Source organism: Eleutherodactylus coqui, chromosome 12 (genome assembly GCF_035609145.1).
Source record: "Eleutherodactylus coqui strain aEleCoq1 chromosome 12, aEleCoq1.hap1, whole genome shotgun sequence".
NCBI classification, from domain to species: Eukaryota; Metazoa; Chordata; class Amphibia; order Anura; family Eleutherodactylidae; genus Eleutherodactylus; species Eleutherodactylus coqui.
The window spans coordinates 122,598,034-122,620,463 of NC_089848.1; the positions used below are offsets into that span (position 1 = coordinate 122,598,034).

Below are 22,430 nucleotides of genomic sequence, written 5' to 3' on the forward strand. Positions count from 1 at the left end.
TAAGTATTTTGCTTCAATTTTTTAAAATGGTTAGGTGAAAAAACAGACAGACACCGTATGCAGCGTATATATGTATACTCTTTCCTACTGGTGGGATGGTGGCAATCATGTAACGGACACAACAGAGCCAGGAAACAATTATGCACAAGCCTGTAGTCAGACCTAGGTGCGTATGACTGAGCTACTGGAATTCACAGCAAAGAACCAGTCAAGTGGCCAAAGGCCAATGATAGGCCTTAAATATTTTGCTTCAATTTTTTAAAATGGTGAGGTGAAAAACCTGACAGACACCGTATGCAGCGTATATATGTATACTCTTTCCCTCTGGCGGGATGACGGCGATCATGTAATGGACACAGCAGAGCCAGGAAACAATTATGCGCAAGCCTGCTGTAACGCTTAGCTGGGTATAGCCCACTGCCTATATAGCCTGTATATGGATTTCCCTGTTGGAGGATGAGTGTGGTTATTGAAAGCACAGTGCAGCCAAAAAAAATTATGCGCAAGGCTGCAGTAACACCTAGCTGGGTAATAGTGAGCGACTACTACCCCCAGCAGACACGCAGTAAACTGAACACGGTCACAGGTAGCCCAAAGATTTTTTTTTTCCAATTTTTTTGAAAAAGCCCACTGCCTATATAGCCAGTATATCTCTTTCCCTGTACCACTGTCCCTGCCTCACCAGTACTGGCCCTATACTCAGTAAAATGACTGCAGACTGAGGACGCTATGGTCTGCACGCCCGATATACAAAAACAAAATGTACAAAACTGCTAAAAGCAGCCTCAACAGTACTGCACACGGTCAGATGTGGCCCTAAGAAGGACCTTGGGGTTCTTGAAGACGAAGATAACAGCCTAACACTCTCCCTATAGCAGCTACAGCAGGACGGCACTTTCCCTAATGTCTCTCAGCGTGCATCTGTGGCGAGCCGCGGCCTGCCCCAGTTTATATACTCGGGTGCCACCTGATCTCCCCAGCCACTCACTGCAGGGGGGTGGGATAGGGCTGGAACTTCACAGGAGGAAGTTGCAATGCCTTCCCTGTGTTTCTATTGGCCAGAAAACGGCGCAAACTTTTCTGGGAAGAAAATGGAAGTGACTCGAACACCGCGTGGTGCTCGTCTCGAGTACCCTAATGCTCGAACGAGCATCAAGCTCGGACGAGTACGCTCGCTCATCTCTAGTAATTACTGATCCCTTGACGCTGATTAGGGAACAGAGATCTAGCTTGGTGGTAATCCACACTCCATGATACTTGGAGATTTTAATAATAAAGTACGGGGCTCCGAGGTAATAATACTCAACAGTGTGTTTAAGTGTAACCCACTATAGGGCACCAATCTAGCTTGTAAAAAACTATATCCTAAGTCCCAATCTCGGATCTTAGAGATTGGCATCCACAACTACTGTCTAACACACTTCTGGGCAATTTGGGGCCCCGCTCCTGATGAACTGTGCCAAATGAGGACAGAGAAACGCGTCGAGCACCTAGTGTATTATATAACAACTAGAATGTTGGGTGAATACCTAATATACTATACAACAATTACAGTATAGAACAACTACTCTACACTTAAACACACTGTTGAGTATTATTAAAGTGGTTGTGTTGTTTACAAAAAGCAAGACTGGTACAAAATAAAGTCATTTTTTTTTTATACCGCTATTAAGGGGAATGTGCCGCTGAGCGTAGGGACCGTCTCGCTGAATCCTGCACACTTGTTTACCATGCAGTTGTAGAGTCAAGAGCTGAACAAACAGGTCACAAGCCAGATGGACTCTTGCCATATTGATTTCTTTTAAATACGCTATAATGTAATTTCTAATCTCTTCTAATGTAAGAGTTTCTTGACTTCTTGCTAACTTGTTTGTTTGCATTAACTTGCTTTAGACTCAAGTCTACCGGTTCTTCCCACCACTCCTCCTGCCCGTAACTACTATAAATATGGAGATGCCAGCTACAAGTTTGATAAAACCAAGGGGAGCTGGGACGATGCCCGTCAGGCGTGTCGGACGGATAACGCACAGCTAGTCAGCATCTTAGATGAGTTCACTGCATCTTTTCTAAAACTTCACTTGGTTAAACATAAGGAGCCTTTTTGGATCGGCCTCTACAGCGGGAACGAGGTGAGAAGAATTTTATTAATAATAATTTTTAATTCATAAGAAAAAAACAGATAGAAACTTCTAGGCAACGTGGATCTGCTCCTAGAGAATGAGCTAACCTCTCCTTTGCACATTAGAAGACATTTGGCAGTCATGGTTAAACATGGTGACTTGAGTGACTTAGACCGCGGGCAGATTGTAGATGCCCAGAGGTGTGCTGCCAGTATTTCTGAACAGCTGCACCTGCTCTCTGTCATCAAGATCAAATAACTAGGGAGTGGTTGGAGGAAAACAACAAAGAACTCTCCATACGGCCTTGGTCCCAAATTCACTGGAATGTAATTGCATTGGAAATGTTTGGGATATGGAAAGGATTGTGAGATCTGCTCCCACTTATCCACAAAATGTGCACCAACTGATGGAGTTGCTGCAGCGGACATAGGTCGAGTTGAGTATAGAGGATGTTCGCCACTTTGTGGAATCTGTTCCCTAATGTCATAAAGATGTGATCGCCCAAAAACTGGACCATCCCATCATAGAGTAGATATGCCTAATGCAGTGATTCAGGGTAGGTACCAGCTCTCAAACTTCCTCCCATGGTAGCATAACTTTTCATAAAGCACTTTTTCAATGGCCCCAAATTTCCTGCATATGAGAAGGCAAAAAGCCTAAAATAATTATCGAGCGACAGAAGCTCCCACAAGTGCTATGCATACACCCTCTAGCAAGCCATAGGCACCATTGTAGCCTCCATACTACTACAAGCCATAGACTCAGTTGTGTCAGCCATAAGTGTCCTCATAAATAATGCAGCCACCTGCTTGAAGAATGCGTCCTAATTAGGGCCTATGGATGTTATAGATAGGGTGTTAATGTCCTAACAGAAGCCTTTATTATTATTAATGTACTGGCATAGAGGACTATGGTCATACAGTATAAGTTTTAAGTAATGTTGTAAAATACCCCTTAAAGTGACCCATTATTTTTGGGACAAAATTCTATCGTGGGACCGGTCGGTGAAGATGGTATATTACATGCACTTGATCTTCTTCTCCAACGCTCCATTGCGTTGTTCTGGTCCTCTTTTCAGAAAGCCAAGATGGTCACCAACATTTTCTACCTAGACTGTGCTATGCTCTGTAATTGGCCAGCACTGATTACGTGAGCAGCACTGACCAATCACAGAGCAGGAATAGTGCATTGGTAGCTTTCCAATGCACTATGGGTTATTAGGTAGTCTAAAGACTGTGACGGCTATCTTGACCACCTGAAAACAAGACTGGAATTGGTGCAACAGAGGAACAAAGGAGAAGATCAGGTGAAGGTAATATACTCCCTCCATGCTCCTATCTTGGAATAGAGTTTTGAATGTTGGCCTGAAACTGGAGAGCCACTTTAATAAAAAATATAATAAAAATATTTGGTAATTTAATAAGTCTGTACCCCTTCACAGCCCCCTAAACCAGGTGATATGCCCATTACAGAGTCATTGATGCGCCCATTACAGAGTCATTGATGCGCTCCCTGTTAGATGATCTAAAGCTTTCTATACAGAAGGATATACAACAGGCTCTCCTCTCACTGCAAACAGAAATAACCTCCATTGGCGATCGTACTTCACACATTGAAAATAACATGGAGGATCTGACATCAGCCCATAATGAGCTTGTGGATACCGCCAATTCAATGGCGGACGACTTAGAGGCTTTGAAACAAAAAATTGCTGTTATGGAGGATAGGTCCAGGCGAAATAATATCCATCATATAGGCATTCCTGAGACAGTTAAAAATGATCAACGTAAAGACTTTCTTATCGATTACTTCACTCACCTTCTCCCGGATGCCACTCAACCTGATCTGACGATCGACCATGCTCACAGGCACCCTAAGCCTAAATCATTGCCGCCCTCAATTCCTCGGGACGTTATTACCCGGATACACTTTTATCACATGAAAGACAAAATAATGGGCGCTGCTAGACTCTCCCGCATAAGTCCTGACCGCTTCAAAAATATTCAGCTTTGCTCCTTCTCGAACTTTAAAACAAACTTCACGAAATCCATTGTCCTCAACGTATCTATCCCCTTACCCCAGAGCAGAGTCATTAGAACTTCTACTCCCTTTGCGTGGTCCGAATCCCTGATTGACTTTCTAGGCGTAAAAATTACCAAAAGATCTGAAGACCTGTTCTCCGCCAACTTCGACCCGCTCCTGACCAAAGTTAAAAACCTGCTGAGTGCTTACGACCAGCCCTTAGTCTCCTGGCTGGGCAGGAAAAATGTCCTAAAATCCTATGTGCTGCCTGTGATCCTCTACCAGATCCGCCTTCTCCCAATTCATCTCCCTAGTAGATTCTTTAAAGCCATCCATACAATCTTCTCAGACTACGTCTGGAAAAGAAAAAGACCCAAACTAGCAAACTGCCTCCTGGTTAAGAGGGTCGATGAGGGGGTATTGGTATGCCATGCGTCCGGGACTTCTATTTAGCATCCCAGCTCCAATACTGGATGGAGTTAGCTCTCCCTAGCGGAGATGGCATAATTTTCTCTCTAGCTGAAAAGACCTACGGCCCGACTCTCAGAGAGGACCTGTGGTACCCGGACAGGGGAGGCTTGAGGAGGGCAATGGGGGACCCCTTACTCAGGGGCCCATTTCAGGCCTGGAACAGCATGAGAGAGAGCCTGGCTCCTTCTCCATCCCCCTGCGCCCCTATGAGCTCCTTATATAGAATAATGGACCTTCCACTTGACCCGTGCTCTGCCGACATCTGGAGTATTTTCAAGGATAAGAAAATTAGTGATATCCAGGTTCGGGCACATAGACCTCCTAGCGAAATTGTCCGCGAGCTTCTTCCTTGCTGGTCTCCCCACCCATTACAGACCCTCCACATAACCAAAGTACTCCGAGATTTCATCTCAAAATTCAAGTCCACTAGACCAAGGTCTGAATTTGAATCAGCCTTACTGGGGGATAGGGAGCCTAACAGGAAAATAGCCTTTCTACGTAAGCGTTTCATCTCCCCTCCCACATCCTCAAAACCGGCTTTCCTGACCTCTTGGGAGAGAGAACTCCATATCTCCCTCTCCCAGAGTGACACTAAGTTGATTCTGCGGACGGCCTTTGGCCTCTCCCCCTGTGTCACCTCCCAGGAGGGCCACTATAAGCTCTTGGCGAGGTGGTACAGGACCCCTCAATGGCTGTTTGACCATGCACTGGCCCCACACGGAAGGTGCTGGAGATGTGACGCTGATACCGGCTCCTTCCTACACTTGTGGTGGAATTGCCCGTTGGTCTCCCCTTTTTGGAATGACGTTGAGGTAATCCTGAAAAAGCTATCCCCGTCCCTGAAACTATCCCCGGAATTGGTTCTCCTGTGGAAGCCTTCCCCAGCCTTCCATCCCCGCAAACATCAACTCCTGGCCTTCCTCATTGATGCGGCCAAAGCGCTTATCCCATTACTTTGGCGCCAACAAACCTCCCGCTCGCTGCTGCAGTGGAGAGACAAGGTGGACCTTATTGCTAGCCTAGAGGAATTGGTTAGTTGGTCAAATGGAACCCACCATACATATCAAAAAATTTGATCCCCCTGGCGAATACTGAGAAATAAATTCTAACTCACCGGACCTGGTGGGCCCGGTTCGGTTGGGCGTGGTCTGCCGGACGGGGGCGGGGGTGTCGGCCCCAGTTCTGACTCCCAGGAGCTTCCGAGCTCAAGTAAGGCCTCTTAGACTTCGAGAGAACTTACCTACAACCACGGTAGCCCACCTTTCTCCCTTCCCGGTCCCCCTAGCCCACCCCGCTCCCCCTCCCCCCAGTGTCTTGTCTTTGTTGTCGGTCCGTCACTCTGTCGTGGACCAGCAGTTTTGCTCCCTGAGGGGGCCATGGAGTGGCTTTGTCCCAGGAGTGGCGGTTGGGCCCCCCCTGGCCTCCCACGGGTTGAGCACCCTTCTTCATAATGTTTTATAAGATTGTAATAAGCCTGACAACTTGCTAATCTATTGACTTTTCCTGTATGTCTGGATTTATACATAAAACTCCAATAAAAACTGATTTGAAAAAAAAATAAAAAAAATATTCAGCTTTTCACTGATCTGTCAGTGGCCACCCTTCTGCGCAGGAGAGCTTTTGCTTCCAGTACCAAAATCCTGCGGGAACAGGCATTAGATACCAATGGGGTTTTCCTGTAAAGGTAATAATTACTAAAAACGTCTCTAAGTATGTAGCCCAGTCTCCAGAGGAAGCGATGCAACTGTGTAAAGCTTGGAACCTTGTGGCACAGGGATCCCCTGGACCTAGCGAGAGAAACCGCTCCCGCGATATCCGTGAGGAATGGATTACGAAGTCTGGCAATGGACGGTCTGAGTGACTTCCTTTTTTACACATTGCGAAATATAGAGATCTGCTATTTTTATTTTTTACAGCATCTCAAGCCATCTTGTTTTATCGTTGTTTTTCATCAAAGGTGTCCGCCTTCAAATGTTTTGCCGTTTCTGGCACGTTTCTTCACTGGTGGATAGTAAATCCAGTTCCCCCAGTTGGCCTCTGGTAGTCTTGATACCATTTAACCTGTTGTCTCTCTTCTATCTGTTTATCTCCTTCACCTGTGTTGTAGGGCTTATAGCCCTTGTCATGTTACATGTTCTTTTTATGTACATTCTGGTCCCAGATACTACTGTATTTGCATATTTCCTTGATGTGCTTTGCCTGGAAGGTGTCTGACCTAGAGCTGACGTTATCAGTAGGTTCAATCCAGATTCCTGTCTGGATACAAACAACTATTTTTACTTAGTTAAAATGGTTTTCAATTTAATTTCTATAAATGCTAAAGGTCTAAACTCGCCCTCTAAAAGATCCACGCTATGGAAGGAAGCCCGATCAATTGGCACAGATATCCTATGTGTCCAGGAGACACATCTAAATAAAGAGGATGCCTTCCGTCTCTCACACAAATGCTTCCCCCACATTTTCTCCTCACCAGCATCCCATAAAATATGCGGGGTATCTATAGCCTTCAAAGACACAATGGCATTTTCCCTTAGGCCTCCTTCCCACGAACGGATTTACGCCGCGTAAATCCGCGGCAAAAATCCGCTGCGTTGCCCCCTGCTATTAGGTTCTATTGAACCTAATAGCACAATGCTCACGATGCGTAATTCCACCGCGGAATTACGCACCATGAAAACTCCCGTCCTCACCCGCAGCATGTTCTATTTGCTGCGGGTGTACGCGCTGACGGCTTCCATTGCAGTCAATGGAAGCCGTCCGTTCACGCTATCTCCCGCTGCAACCAGTGGAAGATAGCGTGAAAAAACGCTTCCCCGCCTACCGCCGCGCGTCATATGACGCGGCCGGCGCGTCAAGTGACACGGCCGGCCGCGTCATGTGACGCGGTGGGCGTGTCACATGACGCGACGGCGGTGGGCGGGGAAGCGTCTTCACGCTATCTTCCGCTGGTAAGTATGGGGTCTCTGGGGGGCGCCGTGACGGGCTTCACTGCGGAATATTACGCGGCGGAGCCCGTCACGCTCGTGGGAAGGAGGCCTTAAAGACATCACTGATGAGGCTGGTCGCTATGTCATATTAACGTGCTCTATCAATAACTGTGACTTTACGATAGCCTCAATATATGCTCTAAACACCAAACAACAATCATTCATTCAGAAAATTATCACCATTATTAAACGTCATAGAGTAGGCCCTCTGTTACTAGTAGGAGACTTCAACAAGACTCTCCGGCCCTCTATGGACTCTTCTACCACTAAAGTTAATGACAGACTATCATCCATTATTTCCCTGCTTAATGAAAATGATCTATTTGATGTCTGGCGGTTACAGCACCCAACGGAACGCGATTATACCTTTTACTCGCACTCCCATAAAATGTATAGTAGAATCGACTTTATGCTGGTAGATAAGAAGTTTCTTAACAATGTTATCTCCACCTCCATAGGCACCATCTCGTGGTCAGATCACACAACCATGGCCATGTCTATCCAAGAATGCTTTAACCACTCAATTATTAAAATTTGGCGCCTTAACAATTACATTTTGCAGCATCGTCTGTATGCCCCTCAATCCTTACAAGTACTTTCTGACTCTTTTGACCTTAACGATAACGGGGAAGTCTCTGACTCCACCCTATGGTGTGCACATAAAGCCATCATGTGGGGTCATTTTCTAAAACAAGCCTCCCACAATAAAAAACATAGAAACTCCCTTTTATTATCACTACAATCCAAACTGTGCTCTCTACATTGGATGAACAAAACCTCTTTTTCAATTGTGAGGGCAAAGGAAATTTCTTTTGTCCCCAACAACTTCACGAACTGCGGATTTATGAACATGACCTAGCCTTGAGAAGGCTAAAAATGACATATTATTGGCAGGGTAATAGACCAGGTGCTCTGTTAGCGAGGCAAGTAAAACAACGCTCAGCTAAATCGCGCATACCTTTTATCTACGATACCAAAAATAATAAAAAAAATTTTTTTAATCATTAGATTTTTTATTCGAGGATAAAGAAATATTACATAAACAAATATTGAATGTTATACGAAATCAGGAGGTCGAAGACAGATTGATTAGTATAATCAGCAGGATAGTACAATTTCCTCCTCGGTGTTTTCCATTTTTCCAATAAAACAAAGGTATACAACGAAAAAACTTGTCTGTCCTTCTAATTTATAAGATTAGTTGCTATCCACAATGTTATATTGTCTTTTTTTGAAAGTTTCAATGTGGAGTGTTAATAAGGTGAATGAAATTAACAAGTAACAGCAGGAAAAAAAATAAACTAGGCATCATTGGGCATTTGTATGCGTCAAAGTTGTATCGGTTCCCTCCACATGCTCCACATCTCCTCGTGTTTCGCCAGCGCATTTTCTCTGAATGCCAACCATCTCTCAAACACCTTCTGCTCCTCCATCCGATTTTTAAATTCCCGAAAGGGTGGGGGGTCAGGGCCTCTCCAATGTTGCGCAATTAGAGTTTTGGCGGTCATCAGAGCGTGTCCAACCAGATATCTGGTTGGGGGAGGGAGGTCCTCCAGGCCCACCAGCAGTAGGATGTGTTTTGTTGCTCTTGGTATATGGATTTGTAAGGTTCTGTCCAAAAGGTTTAATATTTCATGCCAGTAGTTAGACAATTTGGGACAAGACCAGAATATGTGAGAGAGCCTTTGCAACCACACCCCCTCCAGCATAGACCATCTCCCCTACGGAGTCTGTTACATAGCAGTGCAGGGGAGTAGTACCATCTCATGTTGATCTTTACTAGAGATGAGCGAGCACCAAAATGCTCGGGTGCTCGTTACTCGAGACGAAATTTTCGCAATGCTCGAGGGTTCGTTTCGAGTAACGAACCCCATTGAAGTCAATGGGCGACCCGAGCATTTTTGTATATCGCCGATGCTCGCTAAGGTTTTCATTTGTGAAAATCTGGGCAATTCAACAAAGTGATGGGAACGACACAGCAACGGATAGGGCAGGCGAGGGGCTACATGTTGGGCTGCATCTCAAGTTCACAGGTCCCACTCTTAAGCCACAATAGCGGCAAGAGTGCCCCCCCCCCACTGTCAGCGTAAAGATCGTTCTCCTCTGCCATAGCTGTAACAGCTATGGCAGAGAAGAACGATGTTTGCCAATTGAATTCAATGAAGCCAGCAATACAGCAGGTTCCACTGAAAGCAATGGGCTGCCGGCGATCGCAGGATGAATTGTCGGGAAGGGCTTAAATATATAAGCCCTTCCCTGCAATTCATCCAGAAATGTGTTACAATAAAAATATATACCGGCGTATAAGGTGACGGGGCGTATAAGACGACCCCCCAACTGTCACCTTATACGTCGGCAATACAGTGGAGCAAAGAATAAAAATCATTACTCACTTCTTTTGACGTTCTGCGGTGCTCCTGCAGGCTGTCGCTCCCTCCTGGTCCACGGCAGAGCATTGCTTTCTGGACGCAGGGCTTGAAATCCCCGCCTCCAGAAACACAGCCAATCACAGCCATTCAATGACATCATTGTCATTGGCTGTGATTGGCTGAAGGCACGTGTGTTTCTGGAGGTGGAGATTTAAAGCCCTTCGTAGAGAAAGCAATGCTCTGCCGTGGACCAGGAGGGAGCAACAGCCTGCAGGAGCACCGCAGAACACCAGGAGGGAGCAACAGCCTGCAGGAGCGCCGCAGAACGCCAGGGGAAGTGAGTAATGATTTTTATTCTTTGCTCCACTGTATTGCCGGCGTATAAGGTGACAGTGGGGGGGTCGTCTTATACGCCCCGTCGCCTTATACGCCGGTATATATTTTTATTGTAACACATTTCTGGATGAATTGCAGGGAAGGGCTTATATATTTAAGCCCTTCCCGACAATTTATCCTGCGATCGCCGGCAGCCCATTGCTTTCAATGGAGGCGGCTGTATTGCCGGCTCCATTGAATTCAATGGGCAAACATCGTTCTTCTCTGCCACAGCTGTTACAGCTGTGGCAGAGAAGAATGATTTGTCTTCTATATGTTCTCAATGGGGTCGGCGCTGCTGCCGCCGGCCCCATTGAGCGCATATAGAGAAGAGAACAGAAATCGCAGATCGCACATAGGTGCAATCTGCGATTTCTATGGCCTAAGGCCTTAGGGTGCCTACCCACTAGCGTTTTTTTTCCCTGCGTAATTCGCAACATTTTTTTCTCTGCAGGGGTCTATGGGACTTGTAATGTTAAAATCGCGATCGCGCAAAATCGCGATTTCGCGGTAAATTGCGATTTTGCGCGATCGCGATTTTAACATTACAAGTCCCATAGACCACTGCAGAGAAAAAAATGCTGCGAATTTCGCAGGGAAAAAAACGCTAGTGGGTAGGCACCCTTAGTCAGACGGGCGTTTTTTCGCGCAATTTGCAGATCGCATGACGGATGCACATCCGCAAATCGCATGACCGGTGCCCGAAAATCGCCCGAAAATCTGCTCCTAGCCGCGTTTCATTAGAAACGGGCTGGAGCTGTCCGAAAGCAATGCGCTGCGGGCGAGTGTGGGATGAATTGTCGGGAAGGGCTTATATATTTAAGCCCTTCCCGACAATTCATAGCAGCTCCGGCATCAACACCACTTTCCCTCCTCTATGTCAGAACGCATCTGTGGCGAGCCGCGGGAGGGGCAGATTTTAATACTCGGGTGACACCTAATCTCGCCAGCCACTCACTGCAGGGGGGTGGTATAGGGCTTGAACCTCGCAGGGGGAAGTTGTAATGCCTTCCCTGTCTTTCTATTGGCCAGAAAAGCGCGCAAATTTCTCAGGGAAGAAAATGAAAGTGACTCGAACATCGCGTGGTACTCGTCACGAGTAACGAGCATCTCGAACACCCTAATACTCGAACGAGTATCAAGCTCGGATGAGTATGCTCGCTCATCTCTAATCTTTACCTGAACTTCCAATATTCCCAGCCCTTTGGTTGCCTTTCCAGCCAGTCTAAATGCACTGTTCCATGCTTCTAAGGAAATATCTGTCCCCAATTCCTTTTCCCAATTTAACATGTGGGCTTTCTTTGAAAGATTATTATTGCCTGTCAGTATGTCATAGAAGGCCCTGGTTTCAGATTTTTCCAAGGTGGGTGTTGAAGTGAGTCTGTTTATAATATCTAGTGGGATCTTTATTTTGTGTATTTGGGATCTGGTTAGAAAATGTTGGATTCTAGAGTACTTATAGAAGTCCTGTTGTTGTAATCCATACAAGGAGCTAAGGTCATTAAAGGTTTTTGGGGAATCTCCCAACAACAAGTCAGACACTCTCTACGCTCCCTTCCTTACCCAATCTCTCAAGTCTAAATCCGGTATAAATGAGCTCAGGGTTTCAAGAGGGATGTGGGGGGACTCTAGGGTATTGCATAGAGCCACCTTTTTTGTTAGGTCTCTCCAGACCCTGAGTGAAGCTATCGTAGTAGGGGACATAGATTTTGTGACTATTTTTAGATTTGTTTTCGTGTTTGGGGAGCTTGACATAGCTTCTAAGGATGCTGCGAGTAGTAGTGGCCTGCAGGAAGTGAGCTTCGCAAAGCTGCTCTCCATTCCCACCCAACCCATCCTGTCTTCCCGAAGGATTAAGCACCTAGTTTGGTTCAGGAGGGAGGCTTTTGAAGTATTTTTCTATATTAGGGATATCCGCTCCTACTTTAGAGCGGCGCATAGCCAAGATTGACAGTGCTAGGCGAGGTTTCCTACCACCCCAGACAAAGTCCAATATCAGCCTTTGAAGTTTAGATGTGGTTTTTGAAACATCGATCGGCAGGACTCTAAAGAAGTATAGAATCTTGAGTAGGAGTTTCATTTTATAAGTCATGATTCTTCCATACCATGTAAGATTAAGTCCGGCCATACGATCTACAGTATCTCCCTTTGTGTGGATTCCAGCAGTGAAGAGTAATTTGTTCTCTCGAGGTCATTTATATTGGGAGATATATGAATTCCCAGGTAGGGGAGGTTTCTTTCTCTCCACTCAAATGGGAACTCCTTCTTTATTGCTTCTTTTAGATCTCTTGAGACGTTAATTCCCAAAATCATTGATTTGTTTGCGTTGAGCTTGTATTGTGAGATGTTACTAAAAGTTTGCAAAATTTGTTGGGCTGCCCTTAAAGAGTTTAGTGGATGTGTCAAGGTGAGGATAACATCGTCTGCAAAGAGGCTAATCCTATGCTGACGGAAATTCAAGGGGATACCTTTTATCTCGAGCGACGCCCTAATAGCTTCGGCCAGTGGCTCTATTGTAAGGACATATAAAATAGGGGAGAGCGGACAGCCTTGTCTCGTGCTGTTTGTTATTTTTAAAGGCTCAGAAAGTGTACCGTCTACTAATGTCCTAGCCGATGGAGTAGAATGCAGGGCCCGGATGGCACGCCGCAGCCCCTCACCCAGGCCAAACATGGCCATTGTTTTGAATGCAAAGTCCCAATGCACGCGGTCGAAAGCCTTTTCGGCGTCAAGAGCTAACATGACCGCTGGGGAACGGGACATTTTTAGGGAGTGTAGGAGATTTAATACCTTGCGCGTGCCATCCGGGGCCTGCCTCCCCTTCACGAATCCGACCTGGTCGGAATAGATTATCTCGGGAGGGACCTTGAGAAGTCTCAATGCAAGGGTCTTGGAATATATCTATCCGAATTCAGTAACGAAATCGGACGAAAGTTTGAAGGGTCATCTGGAGTCTTACCTTGTTTAGGCAAGACTACGATAGTGGCCTGGAGAGCTTCTTCTGGGAAAGAACCACGTTGCATAGCTATATTAAAGTATTTTACTAAATATGGGTACAGTGGGCCTAAAAATAGTTTATAATATTCGATTGAAAACCCGTCGGGTCCCGGGGCCTTTTGGTTTTTCATAGTTGAGATTGTGTCAATAACCTCAGGGACAGACATTTCTTTGTCAAGCTCTTCCGCCTGTGAGTTAACAATTCTTGGGAGATTTAATTTGTTTAAAAAATTGTCTATCGTGGCGCTGTTTGGTTGGCCTGAAGAAGGGTCATCTTTCAAATTGTACAATTCGCTATAGTAGAAGCGAAATCTATCCGCTATTTGCTTCGGGTGAGTGATTTTAAATTCTCTGTTCTTTGAGTTCCACACAAAGGGAATAGTGGCCCTGACCGTCTTTTTTTTAACTAAGTTAGCCATCCATTTTGACGGTTTATTTAATGAGGAGTATATGTTGGCTCTATGTGCTGTAACCTCTTTATCAAAATCGCTTTATAATATCTTTTGGAGTTCAAGTCTTGCCTTAAATAGTTTGTCGTGAGTAGGCGAGGAAGGGTTTGTTTGCAGCTCATTTTCTAGGAGTTGTATATCAGTCACCAAGGACTCTGTCCTGCCAAACTTTATTCTTTTATATCTGGCTCCTAATGTAATAAGGACCCCTCTTATAAACGCTTTGTGGGCGTTCCATAGAACGCTGGGATCTATGTCTGGGGAGTCATTTAGTGCAAAAAATTTCTCTATGCTGTTTTTTATTTCTTTTTTTGTATTCAGGGATTTTCATTAAATATGTGTTGTTTTTCCACATTCTGGCTGCCTGTCGAGAGTTGCCCAAAGCTATTGTTGTCACTGTTGGGGCGTGATCCGACCATGTGGCCGTGCCTATTTCTGCTTTCACCAGTGAGGTTATTAGTTGCTAATATCAAGTCGATACGTGAGAACGTTCTATGACAGGGAGAATAGAACGTATATTCCCTTGCCACAGCGTTAAGGCAGCGGAAGGTGTCAAAAAATGCCGTTTTCCTTAGCCAGTGGTTTAGAAGAACACCTTTTCTTGTTGTTCGTTGGGTGGAATCGATAGATCCCTCTGGTATCAAGTTAAAATTGCCGCAGAGGATCAATGAGCCTCTCGCTACTCTGCGTATTTTTTTTCATGAGCTTATTCAGAAAGCTTAATTGTTTTTTGTTTGGGACGTAAACATTAATTAATGTAATTGGAGTGCCCCTCAAAGCCCCAACCAAGACTATATATCGGCCCCCAGGGTCACATATTTGTTTTTCAAGACTAAATGTTGTGGAGTCCTTAAACGCTACCATTACCCCGGCCTGTTTTTTTTGGGCGCATGGTGTGGGGGAATTTTTTGTGAACCATGCGAGAGGTGTCTGTGTCTAAAAAATGCGTCTCCTGAATACATACGATGTCGGTGTAACTACGGAGAGCCTCCTTCCAAACGGAGCTTCTCTTGTGTGGAGAGTTTACCCCATTGGCATTCAGCGACAAAATCTTCATAGCCATTTTACTGGAAACAGCACTCTGGAGCTAAGAGCTGGGGACCTTAAATAGTGAGCGATGCCTGTCAAAACAAAACTACATAAAGAACAAACTTTGGTTATACAGAAAACCTTACAACTGTAGGGTATTAAGTCGAGCAACAAAATCATGCTGTAAACAAGAAAAAAACAGCATAGTGTGCTGAAATACAAGAGGCAAGCAGATGCTTGCGTTATAATTTGGGGGAATAAGAGTTCGCAGGAGTGTGTATGCGGCACTCAAAACTGCAGTTCCGTGCTGCAGTGGGACTGGTTAGAGATGAAGTTTCTTACTTGCTTGTAGGGTGTCTTTCTTCTTTTCTTGCATCTTATGGCAAGGTTGGGTGGTTAGTTACCTTTCACGGGTTTTTCCAGGACCACCTTCGGCATGGGCGGGAGAAAATTATTTTATCTTCAGACCCCACGATTTTAAAGTGTCCTTGGCTGAAGTGAGATCGTGAAATACATGTGACGTATTCTCTTTTGTGGCGATAATTTTCGTGGGAAAGCCCTACCTGTATGGTATGTTTGCCTCTCTCAGAGCTAGGGTTACGCCTGCGAATTTGCGCCTTGCCTCCATGGTAGCCTGACAGAGGTCGATAAATAAACGAATGTCAGTGTACGGGCTTGGCAAGATTTTCATCCTCCTTGCTGCGCTCATGAGGGCTTCGTTTGTACTGTAATGGTGAATACGCACTATGATATCCCTAGGGCTATTCTCTTTCAAAAATTTTGGTAGTGGAAGTCTATGTGCTCTGCCGATCTTGAGCTCTTGCTCAGGGATATTCGGAAGTATTTTTTGAATCAGACGAGTAACATACTCGGGGATTTCAATGTTAGAGACCTTCTCAGGGACGCCCCGTATTTTAATATTATTACGTCTATTCCTGTCTTCCAAATCGATTAATTTATTCTGTAATTTGGTGACAGTCCCTTCCAGGTCGTAATGCGCGTCTATAAGTTCGTTGTGTGATTTAACGAGTTCCTCCATTTTATTTTCTGTGTTGTTCAGTCTATTGTTGACTTCTGAGACTGACGTATCTACATGTTGTGTCAGACTCTTCAGATCTGCTTGGATTGTATTCCTCAAGGCCAATATTGCCTCTTTGATATAGGATTCTGAGGCAGGTCTATCAGATGCTGACGGGTTGTCTATTTCACCATCTTTTGTAGATTGAGGTGCACTGTTCGCAGGGTTCTCTCCCTCTGTGACATCAGACAATTTCTTTCTTTGTTTGGCTGGACTATTGGAGGCAGAGTATCCCCCCTGCAGCGCTGCCGCCGCCATTTTGTTTTTTGCGATGCGGCTTATGGGGCTTCCCGGTTTCTGCCTACTCTCTCCTGCTGTCTCTCTCTCCTCTTGTCCCGGTCCCGCTGTCCCCTCATGCACACTGCCTTCTTCCTCGCTGAATATAGGCATCAGGTCTGGGGATTTACGGGGATCTCTTACCGGGCCGTCAGCTACAGGTGCAGGCGCCTCCTCTGCCGCCATTTCAGGGAGAGAGCCGCGCGACACAAAGAACTCCTCCAGCCGCGTCGGGATTGCTTTGGAAGCCCTTCTTCTAGATGCCGCCATGTTCCTGGGTGCTTTACCTTGCAGGGTGGTAAGATTTCAGAATCCCCCGCTTGCTTTTTTGTCGCTGAGAGCCGCTGCCGAGCGGAGCTTACACAGACACAGCCGTCTCGGTCTCACTCCAGGCCACGCCCCCCCAAAAATAATAACATTTTTGATCCCCAAGGTATAGCGGACACCTTAGCAACTTATTACCAATCACTATATAATCTAGCCAAGGATAAACCAACCATTCAGCCCTCAGACATCAATTTATCAAAATTTCTGAACAATTTGAACCTGCCCACATTATCCCAATCTGAGGTGGATTTTTTGCCCCAACCCTTTAACTTGGCAGAAATAATAGAGGCTATTGATTCTTTAAAATCCAATAAGTCCCCCGGCCCGGATGGCCTCACAAATGAATATTATAAAGCCTACAAACTTCTTCTAGCTCCCTACCTAACTAAGGTATTCAACGAAATTGTTTATAAAGGCCATACCCCCCAAGAGATGTTAAAGGCACTTATTATTACCCTACCCAAACCTGGGAAATCACCTGACCTTCCACAGAATTTTCGACCTATTTCCCTATTAAATACGGATATAAAATTATATGCCAAAGTACTAGCAAAAAGATTATCTGGGGTCATACCAAGTCTAATTATTAGAGATCAGGTGGGATTCATCAAGGGGCGCCAGACAGTGAATGGCACAAGGCGCTATATTAGTATTATCTCTGTGGTGTCTGGGCGGGGAGCGCCTTCTCTGCTCCTAGCTTTTGATGCAGAGAAGGCATTTGACCGAGTGCATTGGGGTAACCTCAGAGAGGTGCTCATAAGGTTTGGTTTTTGTGGTCCCCTGCTCTCTTCAATTCTAGCCTTATACTCCTGTCCATCTGCACAGATCTATATCTCGGGCTCAGTTTCTCACCCTTTTGACATTTCCAATGGGACGCGTCAAGGATGTCCGCTCTCCCCAATAGTGTTTGCTTTGGTGATGGAGCCCTTCGCACATGTGATACGCTCGGCACCAGATATTTTAGGTATTAAAATAGGTAATTGAGAACACCACATTGGCTTGTTTGCAGATGATGTTATTTTAAGTTTGGAAGCCCCTGGATCTTCGCTTAACTCTGTTTTTTTAATATTATTAGTGAATTTAGCTCAGTTAGCTATTATAAAGTTAATGCCTCCAAATCCGTAGTTCTTAATATGGGGATCCCCAAACGCACTCAAACAAAATTGCAACAGACATACCCATTCCAGTGGTCAAATGGACAAATTCCCTATCTTGGTGTAACGCTAACATATCCCATTCATAATCTGGTGTCAGTTAATTTCAAAAAGCTATTTGCCGTTCTAGAGAAGGATATTAAAACATTGCCAACCTCATGGTTTCCTGGATAGGTCGCATTGCTCTCTCCAAAATGATACTACTAACCAAAATTCTATACCTTTTTCGTAATCTCCCAGTGATCGTACCTGATAACATTTTGAACAAATTGCAAAATATGTCACTGCAGTTTATCTGGCATAACCAACGAGCAAGAGTGGCATCTAAAATATTATACCTCCACCCTTCCCTGGGGGGCTTGGGTTGTCCCTGCTTGAAAAATTACTACCATGCTGCTTTACTTGACCAATTAAAAAGCTGGTGGCTAGATGACTCCTCTAAGCACTGGGTGGATATAGAAGCTAGTACTTTGGATTGCGCTAGCTTATCACACCTATTATGGATTTCTAAATTAACTAAGACATTCCCAAAATCATCATTACCTACAATGCCTGCTACTCTATATGTCTGGGAAAAAGTGTCCACAAACCACAGTCTTCCTCTGCGGATACTTAAACTACCCCTGGAAGTAATTCAATCACTAATTCCAGATATAGGCTTGGCTACATGGAAAGCTAAGGGGATTCATCGGGTAGGAGATATATTTGAAAACTCAATGCTTATGTCATTCACTCGTGTACACAACATATTTCATATCCCGTATAAGGAATTTTACAAGTATTTACAACTTGGACACTTCCTTTAATCTCATATCTTTCCTATTATTTTGCCCCGCTCGGAGTACGAAATCTTTTTATTTAACGAGGAGCAACACTCTAAAGGTATTTCTAAGGCATACCCCTCACTTGCATTGTGCTCTCCCACATTTACTCCTCTATTTCAAACCAGATGGGAAGAGGATCTTAACGAATCTTTTTCTGCAGATCAATGGTCACAGGCTTTCTCACTTAGTTATAAATATTCTCACTGTGTGAACCATCTGGAAACCAATAGGAAGTTACTATATTGATGGTATCTGACACCATACCGCCTATCTAAAATCTCACCACAACACTGTAACTTGTGTTGGAGATGCCATAAACAAATTGGATCTTTAATGCATATTTAGTGCTCGTGTGAACATCTCAAAACCTTCTGGGAGCAAACCCACTATGCAATATGTTCAATCCTACACATTACGGTGTGTTGGGACCCTAGTGTTGCTCTTGGACATAGAGGAGGGCACATCGGCTGATCTGCTCTTGGAGTTTTTTGCTTCTGCTCTTGTTTTTTTTTTGCCTTCCTCTGGATCAACAACACAGGAGGATAGACAGGCTGGACTAGATGGACATTGTCTTCATTCGGCCTTACGAACTATGTTACTATGTTCTCATTATATCCCATATCTTAACGGCTGCCAGAACATCTATAGCAAAACGATGGAGGAGTGCCAAGGTTCCTTCCTTGTCAGACATTTTCTTGATGGTTCAGCATAGCTGTATAATGGAACACTTGATTGCGACTAGACTTGATTCTCTAGCTGGGTTTAAAACTCAGTGGGCAAAATGGCTTGATTTTTCGGGATATACTTGATAACTTTCTTTAAAGATAAAGCAATCATTGGGTTTTTTATTTTCAGTCTGTGTAGATTCTATAGTACACCATACCTATACACATTGTAGCTTCCTATGTGTGCAGCTCTTAACCTTTACATCATTGGACCCAATTTCAAGTTCAGTTTTATTAATTTACACCTGTTACTCTCCCCTGTCCCCTCTGTTAAACTTCCTTTCTTTCCAGGTGATCCTCAATACCAACTCCTGATGTTGATTGCACTAATGGATTGATAGAACTTATAAGACGTGACTTACCTTATGGCATGTTAGTGTTTTATTGTGTGCATTTACTACAGATAGCACATGCCAGATTATAATTGGATCATCATGTGTTTTTTTTTCTTCCTTTCTTATTTCTATATGCTGCATTTATGCGATTTTCTATTGATAGCATTATTTAAAACCAATAAAATATTTGTTTATAAAATATATAATTTCTCTTGAGGCCTTAGAGAGCCATATGCATGAAAAAGTGTAAAATGGCATCGCTGCTGAAATTTACATGTATACAACTTTAATTCTTTTAGACTAAAAATACGTATAAATGGGTTGATAACTGGAAAGTGCGCTACACAAAATGGGCCGCTGAGGAGCCGAGGAAAAGCACCTCCTGTGTATATGTGGATACTGATGGGCAGTGGAAGACATCGCCTTGTAATGAGACTTATTCTTCCATCTGCAAACAAACTAGCGGTAAGCTGCTCATTTCCCTATTTAATATAATTAACTCCAACGCTCCTTTAAATGTGTTAATATGATAGCCAATGCTATAACTAACTAAATTCCAAGTGCTGCCCACTGCCTCCTGTCAAGTGATGTCCATCTCTAGTGACAAAGACACACTAAGACGGAACACAGAGAGTGGAGAAAGGTTGTGACTAGAGATGAGCGAGCACCAAAATGCTCGGGTGCTCGTTACTCGAGACGAACTTTTCGCGATGCTCGAGGGTTCGTTTCGAGTAACGAACCCCATTGAAGTCAATGGGCGACCCGAGCATTTTTGTATATCGCCGATGCTCGCTAAGGTTTTCATTTGTGAAAATCTGGGCAATTCAAGAAAGTGATGGGAACGACACAGCAACGGATAGGGCAGGCGAGGGGCTACATGTTGGGCTGCATCTCAAGTTCCCAGGTCCCACTATTAAGCCACAATAGCGGCAAGAGTGCCCCCCCCCCTCCCAACAACTTTTACTTCTGAAAAGCCCTCATTAGCAATGGATACCTTAGCTAAGCACCACACTACCTCCAACAAAGCACAATCACTGCCTGCATGACACTCCGCTGCCACTTCTCCTGGGTTACATGCTGCCAATTCCCCCCCCCCCCCACGACCCAGTGTCCACAGCGCACACCAAACTGTCCCTGCCCAGCCTTCAGCTGCCCTCATGCCACGCCACCCTCATGTCTATTTATAAGTGCGTCTGCCACAGGAAAAGCAGGCACACACTGCAGAGGGTTGGCACGGCTAGGCAGCGACCCTCTTTAAAAGGGGCGGGACGATAGCCCACAATGCTGTACAGAAGCAATGAGAAATCCAATCCTGTGCCACCTCCATCTGGAGCTGCACACGTGGGCATAGCAATGGGGAACCTATGTGCCACACACTATTCATTCTGTCAAGGTGTCTGCACGCCCCAGTCAGACCGCGTTTTTTTATAAATAGTCACAGGCAGATACAACTCCGCAATGGGAATTCCGTGTGCACCCACAGCATGGGTGGCTCCCTGGAACCCACCGGCGGTACATAAAAATATCCCATTGCATTGCCCAACACAGCTGAGGTAGTAATGTCGTGCTTAATGCAGGTGGGCTTCGGCCCACACTGCATGCCCCAGTCAGACTGGGGTTCTTTAGAAGTGGAAACAGATGCATTTACAACTCCCTGTGGACCCACAGCATGGGTGGGTGCCAGGAAGCCACCGGCGGTACATAAATATATCCCATTGCAGTGCCCATCACAGCTGAGGTAGTAATGTCATGTTTAATGCAGGTGGGCTTCGGCCCACACTGCATGCCCCAGTCAGACTGGGGTTCTTTAGAAGTGGAAACAGATGCATTTACAACTCCCTGTGGACCGACAGCATGGGTGGCTCCCTGGAATCCACCAGCGGTACATAAAAATATCCCATTGCAGTGCCCAACACAGCGGATGTAACGTCAGCTGTAATGCAGGTGGGTTAAAAATTAATTTGATTACACTGTAGGCGAAGGCCCACAAAAATTGGTGTATCAACAGTACTAATGTACATCAGAAACATTGGCCATGGCCAACCAAGAGGGCAGGTGAAACCCATTAATCGCTTTGGTTAATGTGGCTTAATTGGTAACTAGGCCAGGAGGCAGCCCAGTTAAATTAAAAATTGTTGGAGGTGAAAGTTTCAACGCTTTAATGAGCATTGAAACGTATAAAAATTGTTTAGAAAAATTATATGACTGAGCCTTGTGGGCCTAAGAAAAATTGCCCGTTTGGCGTGATTATGTGAGGTTTCAGGAGGAGGAGCAGGAGGAGGAGGAGGAATATTATACACAGATTGATGAAGCGAAAAGGTCCCCGTTTTTGATGGGGATACAGAACGATGCTTCCATCCGCGGGTGCAGCCTGCGTATTGTTTAGGTATCGCTGCTGTCCGCTGGTGGAGAAGAGAAGTCTGGGGAAATCCAGGCTTTGTTCATCTTGATGAGTGTTAGCCTGTCGGCACTGTCGGTTGACAGGCGGGTACGCTTATCTGTGATGATTCCCCCAGCCGCACTATACACCCTCTCTGACAAGACGCCAGCCGCAGGACAAGCAAGCGCCTCCAGGGCATACAGCGCGAGTTCAGGCCACGTGTCCAGCTTCGACACCCAGTAGTTGTAGGGGGCAGAGGCGTCACGGAGGACGGTCGTGCGATCGGCTACGTACTCCCTCACCATCCTTTTACAGTGCTCCCGCCGACTCAGCCGTGACTGGGGAGCAGTGACACAGTCTTGCTGGGGAGCCATAAAGCTGTCAAGGGCCTTAAAGAGTGTTGGCCTGTCTGTGCTGTATATGCTGCCTGATCTCCGCGCCTCCCCTGCTACCTGGCCCTCGGGACTGCGCCTTCGGCCACTAGCGCTGTCGTATGGGAATTTTACCATCAG

General features: G+C 45.3%; 1 protein-coding gene across 1 annotated transcript in view; it reads left to right on the forward strand.

The window, feature by feature from the left end:
• LOC136586789 (macrophage mannose receptor 1-like) overlaps window positions 1-22,430 on the forward strand; it is a 298,478-nt gene that overhangs the window by 178,226 nt on the left and 97,822 nt on the right. The window contains exons 24-25 of the mRNA XM_066585016.1: window positions 1,894-2,129; window positions 19,838-20,003. Coding sequence (XP_066441113.1) covers window positions 1,894-2,129; window positions 19,838-20,003 — 402 coding nt within the window. The remainder of the gene's footprint in view (window positions 1-1,893; window positions 2,130-19,837; window positions 20,004-22,430) is intronic.